The sequence below is a fragment of the Notothenia rossii genome, assembly GCF_949606895.1.
Source record: "Notothenia rossii genome assembly, chromosome: 4".
Lineage (NCBI taxonomy): Eukaryota > Metazoa > Chordata > Actinopteri > Perciformes > Nototheniidae > Notothenia > Notothenia rossii.
In genome coordinates this window covers 48334652-48345269 of record NC_136902.1, presented here as the reverse complement: position 1 = coordinate 48345269, position 10618 = coordinate 48334652, and the positions used below count along the sequence as shown (strand labels likewise).

Below are 10618 nucleotides of genomic sequence, written 5' to 3'. Positions count from 1 at the left end.
GAGTACTCCGGGCTCAGGTTCTACCACCGTGTGATATACGTACCACGACAGCCAGTCAGAAACAAGAGCGCCGATCTTCAAAATGATCACAACATTTATACACAGGTGGGGAGGAGTTTTATCGCTTGCTCTTCCCTAGCTATTTGTTTATTGGTGAGTTCACTTCTGAGCGAGCTAGCCAGTGAGTTGGCAGTGTTCCATTGGTCGGTTTCACTTCTGGGCGGGACCCCAGGTAGTGAGTCCGCAGTTTGTCGATTCCGTCTGTTTCGCTCCCGTGCGTGTGTGTGTGTGTGTGTGTGTGTGTGTGTGTGTGTGTGTGTGTGTGAGTGTGTGTGTGTGTGTGTGTGTGTGTGTGTGTGTGTGTGTGTGTGTGTGTGTGTGTGTGTGTGTGTGTGTGTGTGTGTGTGTGTGTGTGTGTGTGTGTGTGTGTGTGTGTTTCTGTCCCTCTGCCCTCAGGCAGATCCCCCAATCAATGATTTGGAGTCATGACAGAGGACTCTTTGACAGGACACATACTCATTCCCCCTAAACATCTTCAACACACACACACATCCTATCATGTATCTTATCACACAACAGTCACCTGTTTTTCTTTATGAAAGCCATATTTTTAAATATCCAAACGTCATCGTCTCATGACATCTTTAGGATTAGGTAAATAATAAAGCTTAACTGTTCCCATGGCCTAAGGCCTTCCCTGAACTTCCCTTCACCCCAAAGTCAGCTTACTTTAGAATCATAAGGACCATTGTCTCTCTAACTTGTGTGTGACCCAATCCTCTCCTGATCTGATAAGAGTCTTGCAGGAAACGCACGTACATTTCAACACCCCAACATCCTTATCGTTTCTTAACTAATGCATGCTGGACATGAATCACTAATTAACAGGACTTTAACTGCATTATATTTGAGGAAAACCCCCTTTGGCTTAATCAATAATAGTTTTAGCAATTAAGAGAGGAAGCCAGAGACTCAGTGCCTCTTCAGAGGTGTGGGAACTGCAAAGCAGATGTCAAAGGTCATTTGTAATATTCTCAACCACAGATAGCCAAAAAACCACCCTTTTGATTACACATAAAAGTGGAAGAAGGCTATTGCGCTATATTTATTATTACTAAGTAATGGGACATTGTTTCAGGAATATATAAAAAGCTTCTCTATATTTAAAGAGGAAAAATGTACTTTGTCCCTTCAAATGTAACACACACAAATATTTGAGGTGACATTCAAATGAATATACCAGAAATACACTATATCAAACTTTGTGCCTCCCTCACTTGGTATGCATGTATGTCATGTTAGCTTAGCTTCTTAGCCTGAGCTAGCTCTGTTTACTTCCAATTCGGAGGCAGCAGGTCCCGCCTCGGCTCCGCCTCTTTGCCCTTATTTGGAGCAGGCGGGATTAGACTCTGACGTCGATGTCAAGCGTTAGTGGCCGATTTCCGCCTACTAAGGGCTTCTTGGCAACTCTGCAGAATCCTATGGGTGACGTCACAGACACTACGTCCATTTATATATACAGTCTATGGTGTTAACTGAGCAGGTCTGAGTGCAGCTCTTTAAAAAAAGAGTGATTAATTTCCAGGGGTGCTGTTGGTGAGGCTTGTTTTTAACCATTCACCATTCACCTCTACTGCTTAACTGACAGAGGTTAGTTTTTCCCATGCTATGATGCTTACCAATGGCTTTCTGGCTAACTAAAAAGCAAGACATTCTCATACATAAATTAATAGTTTGTTTGCAAATGAGTTGAAACAAGTGTTTATCATTATGATTTTATGGAAAGCTTTGTGGTTAGGTTAAGGCAGGGGTGTCACAAGTTTTTTCAAAGAGGGCCAGATAATGTGAATATGCCCGGGGGCCAATAGTCCCTTCTGATTTCTTTTTTGAAACATAAAAATAACATATAAATACACTTTTATATCACAATTTTCATTGTCACAATTATCTTTATTTTTGAAATGGCAGTATAACAAAATATAAGCTACTCCGGCAGGCATGAACAACTCTAAAAATGTTTGGCGCTTCCTGTCGTGTACTCTCAGTATTTTACGATTGGGGCCGAGACGCACACGTTGACACCTCACACGTGGACATCTCACTCATGTCCGCCGGACATACAACGGAATGCCTGAATTTCCATCTTATCTTACATAAATCGCTGACACGGGTGCAGGGGCGGTAAGGGGGTGAAAAGTTAGGACGATTCTAAGGGCCCGTGACTGACGGGGGCCCCAAAATGTTTAGAACATTAAGAAAAAAAATGTAAGTAACCTTTCATCAATCCTCAATAATTAACATTAATAGAACGTTATATTGATAAAGTACTCTCTAAACTTACGATTAATTTAACTTATTTTCTTCCAAAAGTTAATTATCCAAAGCCTCTGTACACCCCCTTCTATTTACATGTAATGGTTTGGTCCTGCCTCCAAACGCGGTGCAGCCCTGGCACTTGCAGAGAGTGAAAACATGTGAGGAGGGATGCTAGTACTTAGCCTACACTTGTGTTGTACCATGTCTCAACTACTCAAAAAGTCAGGCTCTAAGAAAAGAAGAGAAATGAGAGAAAGACAAGAGAGAGGGACTAAAGGGCGACAGTATGTCACCCAGTTTTTCACAAGAAAAGGTGTTGTCCATGAGTGGTGGAAATTATTCTGTTAGCTAATGTTTTGTTTTTACTAAGCTGACATTAAGTAGGCTACTGTTAATATATTTACAGAAAATTCAGAGGTTTTTCATTTCACTGCTCTTTTAGCTGACATTTAAAGGTAGGGTAGGTAATTCACTTCAGAAACACTTTTTGTGATATTCCATGGAATGCTCTTAACATCCCGATAGCAATGAATATATTACAGGCATGAAAACGGGTCAGGGGTGAAAAAGGTGAGAAGGATATTATCCCTCTAGGGGGGTCCGGGGGCATGCTCCCCCGGAAGAACATTTTGAATATTCCATATTTTAAATGATCAATCTGATGGATTTTGAGATGCATTTTTTTTGCCAACCTGGGGAGAGCTGGAGAAACTTATCTTCAGCCATGAGTCAAACATATTATGGCCTCCTTACTAAGTATTATGCAAGACATTTCATGCCAGCCTGCCACTGAGTCTAACATTTACAGTATATGAGGCACAATGTGGTGAGGGCTTAACGCAAATGGCTTAATGCATATGCAGATGGTGGACATGCTGTAACTTAACTTGTCTACTCTTCCATCATGACTGACAGCCAATACAATGTTATGTAATTCAGATTTTAATACATTTTATTGGCAAAGATAGCCTAAAACACACATTACAGTGGTTTCCAGCATTATCAAAACATTAAACACTTTTCAAGGGATAATGATATATTATTTTAAATCTGTTAAGGTCAACATAGAAAAGGAACACAATCAATCTTGTTTTGTACAAAATACTGAATGAAAGGGAGAGGAAAGGGATGTCCTTCTCATACTGTAGTTACAGCTGAAACAATCCCTCCTAAGACTTAAGGACACAGTTCGTAATACTCTCAGAACCAGATCTAATTTTTTCTTCTTTGCCTGGACCACCAGTGTCTCCATGGCCCGCTTTCGCTGTTTTGCCACATGTCTCAGCCTCGCCCTTTTCTCTTCTTCAGCAGTCTGTTTCTTGGCCTGCTGAGCACTGCCAGATGCTTGGGAGCCATACTTGCTCTGTTGCTGCTGCTTTTCATTCTGATTCATCTTCTTCTGGCGTTTGTATGTGGCTGCTGCGGAGTTGATGTTCTTGCATAGCGTTCTGTCCACCTCCCCGAACTTCACATCCTCCCCTCTGAAGAGCTGCACGGCTGTCTTCCCCCTGGACTGCAGGGTGTACTTGACCGTCTGGATTGCTTTAAATGTTGGTACATTCATGTTGCCACTCCTTTGGTCAATTACTTCATTCATCAAACTAAAAGAAGACTCAACCCTTGGTCCGTGAAAGATGGAGAGGCAACATTTAACCATCGCACTCAGGGAGGGGTACTTATCTTATTAAAGACATGACCCCACCACTCAACGATGCCCTCTCCCTCCTGAAACTTGGGATGGTCAGGTCAACATTGATCCGCACAAGTTCTCTTCTCTCTGGATGTCCTGGTCTGCTGGCAGGAGGTGCCGCAGCATACCACTCAGCCTGCCAAGAAATGGATGAGAATTTGAAATCAGTTTAAGGACATGAGGTAACAAAAATCCCAAAGTACCTGGTAATATGGCAAAAAAAACTTTAAATGTTATTCTTACCTCTTAAACTGGATGGTTGCCTGTGAGTGGCCTCTCAGCAGAGGGTCCAGAGCAGACAGGGCTGTAAGAGTCGGACTGGCCAAGGGGAGCTTCTTCTGGAGGTACACTGCAGTGGTGATGTAGGCTTTCCTGACGTCTGCTAGGAATGGCACCAACAGCTGACACAAAACACCAAAAACTGACCATTATTTTAAGTCTCAAAAACAATTGAGAAAAAAGGTCATGCAGGTGATGCAGGGTACTTACAGCATGATTGGGATTCTGGCTCCTGAACGTGTCAGCCTCCTGTCCCACATAGACCTCCTTGGAGGGCAGCAGCATATGATCCTCCAGGACCATCTCCCTCAGAGCCCTGGGAGACAGCTGCGTAAGGGAAGCAATTAATGGGAGTAATACCTTAAGTGCCTTTCAAAAGACCCCAGGTTGCTTAACAAAAAAGGAAACACTCAACTGATAGCACAGACAACAGAAAAGTTAAAATAGGGATAAAATCAATATACTAATGTAGGCAGAGTGGGTGTGAGGAGGAGTTAATTACCTGAGTAATGTGTTCTGCCGCCATAAAGGCCAGGAACAGCTCAAGCTGCCGATCATGAAGTTTGTGAACCAATGTCTGGCCACCCTGTGTATGTAAAACAAATTCTTATGAAATTGAGTGATTGCCAACATTGGATGTGCATGCACGTGCAGTCAAGTTGCAGTAATTCCAAGCACAACTAACACCCACCTGGAAAACCATGACATACTCCTTGAGAATAGCCAGCAAACCCATGTAGATGCTGACCCGTAAGACTGTTGTCGTCTCCTCATGCCACAGCTTCTGACATATCCTCTTTTTTCTCTCACGGCCTTGTGGAGTCATGCCTGTGAAACAATACATATTCCTCCTCATTAGTAACTTCAAAACAAGTATAAGTGCCAATTATTATAAGGGATTGGAACATCAAGTCTCATCACCTTTCCTGTTGAGTTCCTCCTGAACCACCTTGATACGGGCTCTTCCCGCCTGGTTGACGTGGTACTTGGTGTACATCAGTTCCAAAGGCTCCCTATACAGCTCCTTATCTACAGTGGAGAGGAAGCCATAATAGAGGACTCTGTACGCAGGCATCATGGCATGGGTTGCCATGCTGGCATCGTATGCAGACAGCCAGCGATGAGGAACAAAGCCCCTCTGTGGGCTGGAGGCGGGGAGATTTAGAATCATAGCTATCTCCTTGAGGTACATCACCTGACAAAAGACAGAAAAAGATTTTGAAAGAGACACATACATAGACATTCCATCAGCATACTCACAAGGTTATTCCACGGGATGTTGTTTTTCTCAAAGAACTCACAGAGCACCTTCTCTAAAGAAGCAGCATTCACCTTCACGATCTCCAAGGACCCCAAATGCTCCACTATCACCTTCCTCAAGTCTGCATGATAGTAGCAAACGAGCATGGAGAGGATCTTGAACATAAAAAGGTTTATTAGCCATGCAACATTTTACAGGGCATACACTGAAGCAAAAACAGAAGGACTTTGATGGCAATAGCTTAATATGAGACCAACCTTTTTGTTGTTGTTGGAGGTACTCTCGTCTAAATTTAACGAAAAGGGAAATATCTTCATGTTGGAAAAGGTCCTGTCAGAGTAGGTCCGCCCTACACAAAGTCGGACAGATTTGTCACATCACATGCATAATCTAATTGGTACAATATAAATCATACAACAGGTAATTCTGGCAACATAGCAGTATATATAGCAACATGGTAGTTTAAGGAACATGTTTTATGTGTGCAGTTCACTAAAATGGAAATTAAAACACTGAAATAGTAGGTAAGAAAGAAAATGTAAATACCTAGACCATGGATCATCTTGTATGAAGCTGCCGTCCGCGACAGCTTCATTCCCTGCAAAGCTGGTTTATCCAAGGAAAGGGTCTGGGCAAGCTCAACAATTACAGGAGCCTTAGAAAACGGGATGGAATGCTCCGCCAAGGTTCCAAGGACCATTGCCTAGAACACAAATTAATGTAAAGCTCGTGTATTCCATGTTTAGGTGATGATGCTGCCAGTGACCGGAGCTGATTGTGAATAATAATAATATTAAATGATTATTATTATTGTTATAATAAAAATAACAATCTCAAAGTGCTAGTGTACTCTATCTATGCTGCCTAACAGGCCTACACCACCTACCTCTGCATTTGCTGTACGGGCATCTTTCCCTGGCACTGCTGCCTGATTCTTTCTGACCCCTGGTTGGCTTGACTCTGGCTTGCTGGATTCACCCTGGCTGATGCTGGAAGGAAGCTGCTGGCAACACTATGAGTGGAAGCTATCATCTGCAGCTTCTTCTTGTGAACTTCCGTCTGGCAGTGAGCCTGCAGAGCATGGCTGCCTTTGTTAGCATAATTAATCTCTTTGTGGCAGAGAATGCATCTGGCGAATCCCTGCCTGTTGATTTTGATGAATACATCTCCAAGACAGGGTCGGCTCTAGAACAAATCGAATGGGGGGGAAATCATTTACCACGGGGGGCACACACTGCCATCAACAACCAACACACAAACACCAACGCAACTTCAATTTAAAAAAACATGCTGTAAAGTCTATTGTCTTTCACACACATTGCAGGGGTGTAGTGCTATTTTATAGCGCACCTATGACTTGTGCATACATGCACGGTTGTGGCACGACCACCAAAACAGAAACATATGGACATAGGCCACCATTTAAAAAGTGTGCAAATATATTTAGTATCCTATTCATGTGAACATGTTTTAGGTGGGGGGTGGACCTAACCTCCTCTAGGGGGTCTGGGGGCATGCTCCCCCGGGAAGATGTTTTTTAAAATATTGAAGTTAAAAGCATCAATCCGGTGCACTTTGAGAGCAAAATGAAGAGATCTATGGATAGCCTCAGGCCCAGTTCTACGGGTGTGCCTAAGGGTGCATTGCACCCTCAGTTGAGTCGTTATGCACCCTCATTTGAAAAATAAAAAGTCAAGAAGAAGAAGAAGAAGAAGTAGAATATAGTTGAAATAAAATCAATTGTAATTGTGGTTAAATAACATTGTCTGCTGCATTTATTTGGTCAATTTAAACCGCAAGTAACGTTATTATGTCAGGTGCGCGTGACCTGTGCCGCTGCGCGTTCATCATCTGCAAGGTGCTTACACAGCAGTCAATGATGGACATCAGAAAATGGTTAAAACAACCACACCTTATCGCCAGCAGTAACACTGCATCGACTGCAGGTAATAACAGTTCAAATCATGGGGACATTACGTTACCCGCGGCCTCTATCGTGGCCACTAACGCCCGACTCGCCGGCTTTGCCCGCCTCGCCCACGGAGGCGGAGCAGCCGCAGCGGTCTTTGTTGCCCCAAACACCGCCACCCCTCAGCGGCCCGCAAGTGCCAGAGGACCTCGGCAAAACAGAGCCTGCCCAGGTATATTTTAAAAAGTACCCAACTCGCCTGTACAGTGGGGTAAGGTGCTCATTTTGCAGCTCATGGTTTCAAAACAGAGATTGGCTGGAATATTCATGTAAAAAAGATGCCATCTTCTGCTATGCATGTAGACATTTCGGTTCAAGTAAGTCAGATGCCTTCACCACAACTGGCTACAACAACTGGCGCCATGCTCTTGAACGTGGGGACTGGGAAGACATGAATCAAGCAAAGAGCACATAGATCCATAGATCTCTTCATTTTGCTCTCAAAGTGCACCAGATTGATGCTTTTAACTTCAATATTTAAAAAAAAATCTTCCCGGGGGAGCATGCCCCCGGTCCCCCTAAAGGAGGTAAGGAGCCTCCTAGAGGAGGTGAGGACCCCCCTAGAGGGTTTTAGGTCCACTCCCCACTTATAAAAATAGCACTTTACTACTGCACCCTCTCTAATCTCGGATGCACCCTGAGTAATTTTGTTCTAGAACCGGGCCTGGATAGCCTACATCTCTCAGCACCCATATGAAACAGACCTGTGCACAGATTTTATTTTTCTTTATGGATATTTTACAAATCACTCCCCTTTTAAACTGTATTCTTGTGTTACTGACCTATAGTATTTCATACTTGTTTTCATTGAATCTCTTATTTTTTAATAACTATAATGATCATATAAAGGTGTTCCTCGCAAATACTTGTTTACATAAATGGTGACCAAACCGTTTGAGACCCACTGAGATAACTTACACTAAAGTTAACTATCTAAACACTGAGAGAGTCCTTACTTCACTGAGCTGACGTTATAAGATCCTCTCAGTCTGACAGGAGAGGACTCTCCTCCACCTTGGTGTAGAAACAGCTCTTTATATCCGTTAGCATAGCTAGCTAACCAGATGCTAACAACAACATTCCACGTTAACACTCGCGCACTCACAAAATGCGCTCATGCTACACACACACAGAGCCGAGCTTGAATGAAACACAGAGACCCAGAAGTAGGCTACTTGTACTGTACTGTATATCATATTATTTTTGATGGCTTTACTGTATAATCAGTTTAACAGATGGACAGATCGCCACTTGGCTTTCATCTAAACACACATCCACGTAATGATAACAAAACAAAGGTCGGGGGTCATTGGTCAAGCAACACACCAATCAGAGAGCAGCAGCGAGCACACCTCAGGCTGTGTTTTATATTTGTATTCTTTATTTCTGATTTATTTAACACAAAATACTTTTAGTGGAAACGTTTTCAATTATATGATTAAAAAAAAAAAAAAAACGGCAAAGTGGCAAGGCTTGCCCACCCTGCGTTGGGGGGGCACAGTGACTCATTTGGGGGGGCATGGCCCGCGAATGACCCCCCATGACGCTGACCCTGCTCCTAGATGAAAGGACACCTCTTGCTCTTTTACTGAGACCTTGCCTTCCAGTTTTAGCCACGACCAGTTCCAGCTGCATTTCAATCCAGGATCCAGCTGTTTAACAATGGCTGACTCCTTCTCCCCTAACACTCATTCTGCAAAAATAATGTTTGTATTAGTGTTAGCACTAACTTCTAGTTTAGCCTTATTGATAGAACGGTGGACAACTATACCCTTCAGCCTTGTCAGTCCCCTCACCTCAAAATCATCAACACGTCCTGGAAAAACGAGTTGTAGAGATTTTAGAAAGTACCACTAACATTAACCAGTTTTTATTTTTTGTGATTTACCGTAAGCTATACAAGCTAGCATCTAACTTTAGTAACGATATCTAGCTAATGTTAGGCTAACGTTAACGGTAGCGTTAGCTAATCATTTTCCACCGGAGCTTTATTGCTAGCTGTCTAACGTTGCGTTCTCTCCTGCTGTGTTCAATGACTCAATTCATCAAGCTGTAGCTAACGTTAGCTAAGCCTATGTCAACAGAGCTCCTGGGTAACTTAGATATACCAGAAAATATTAAAATGATTGAAACCATCACTCACCAAATTCAGTCAGGTAAATCGCATAGGCCAGGCGTGCTTTCAGCTTCTGATGGTGGTCTGGATCCCGCTCTGGTCAGCACGAGCAAAGCGAACTGCTTGTAAACCAATGATCAGGTCCCTTTTGGCACGCGCACCTGTTCGCAGTTCACTGAATCTCTGGGGCTGGTTCAGAGGCCGTAACGGTACGCACCGTGGAAGACGAGACCCAATCACTGCTGCTGAGAGACTCTCTCAGCGGCAGTGATTGGGTCTCGTCTTCCACTCGTCACCCAACGGTGCGTACCATTACGGCCTCTGAACCTACCCACCCCCCTTAAATATTTTCTCATCGAATCTACACGATTCACATAGGTCACCTATTTTGGTTTCAAAACGGTGATTTTCATGCCTGATATTAAATGCTTTGAAAATAAATACATACAAACATTTCATCTGTGGAAGCCTTGGCGCTGTAAAAAGCACGACCAATCATCTGAGCCGGCCCGGCTAAAATAATTGGATGGCCTACCTGCCTGTCAGCCTTCCAACTGTGCACGAACTTATATCGTGCCCTCATTGGTCATGTGCGCGTTTGTGTGTGTTGGAGGAGGGGCTCTGTAAGGAAGTCTGAAGGAAGGGGCAGATTTTTTTCGGTTGTGTACTTTCAGATTCTAGCGCACTCGAGCTGGTTTTTCCATTCTAACCTTTAATAAATGCAGGCACATTTTTAGCGCCTATTCATACTAAATCAATTGTCCCTCCCCCTGGTGCCAGGACCAACAGATCCATCTCTAAGCTCAGCCGCCCTGTCCCCCCATAATGCTGAACCTGAACCAGCTTTTCTCACAACTGAAGGAGGTGAGCAGCATTGTGTTGAATGACATGCCACTTAACATATTTGAAGGGAGACTGGAAGACAATATATATATATAAAAAAACTAAAAGCTAACATCTAATTTTAATTGTACATTTCAAACACAG

At 43.3% G+C, this 10618-nt stretch overlaps 1 protein-coding gene and 1 long non-coding RNA gene across 7 annotated transcripts; both read right to left on the bottom strand.

Annotated features, from left to right (window-relative positions):
• Nucleotides 1-1949: 1949 nt before the first annotated feature.
• Nucleotides 1950-5477, bottom strand: LOC307035298 (uncharacterized protein; the record flags this gene model as incomplete). The annotated part of the gene is made up of 6 exons (XM_079674430.1): nt 1950-4142; nt 4250-4407; nt 4496-4612; nt 4788-4871; nt 4977-5113; nt 5207-5477. The coding sequence occupies 6 exons, from the start codon at nt 5475-5477 to the stop codon at nt 4058-4060; spliced, it is 852 nt and encodes a 283-aa protein (XP_079530556.1). The 3' UTR covers nt 1950-4057.
• A 57-nt stretch (nt 5478-5534) lies between these two features.
• Nucleotides 5535-9948, bottom strand: LOC307037156. 6 transcript variants are annotated; one of them, XR_013807612.1, is made up of 7 exons: nt 9659-9948; nt 9287-9331; nt 9111-9208; nt 6433-6731; nt 6093-6249; nt 5804-5895; nt 5535-5701 (listed from the first exon to the last, which is right to left on the bottom strand). It is a non-coding gene; the product is annotated as an uncharacterized lncRNA (long non-coding RNA). The 6 variants fall into 6 exon arrangements; XR_013807613.1 differs by having other exon boundaries at nt 9312-9331; nt 9659-9945; XR_013807614.1 differs by lacking the exons at nt 9111-9208; nt 9287-9331 and having other exon boundaries at nt 9659-9937.
• Nucleotides 9949-10618: the final 670 nt, after the last annotated feature.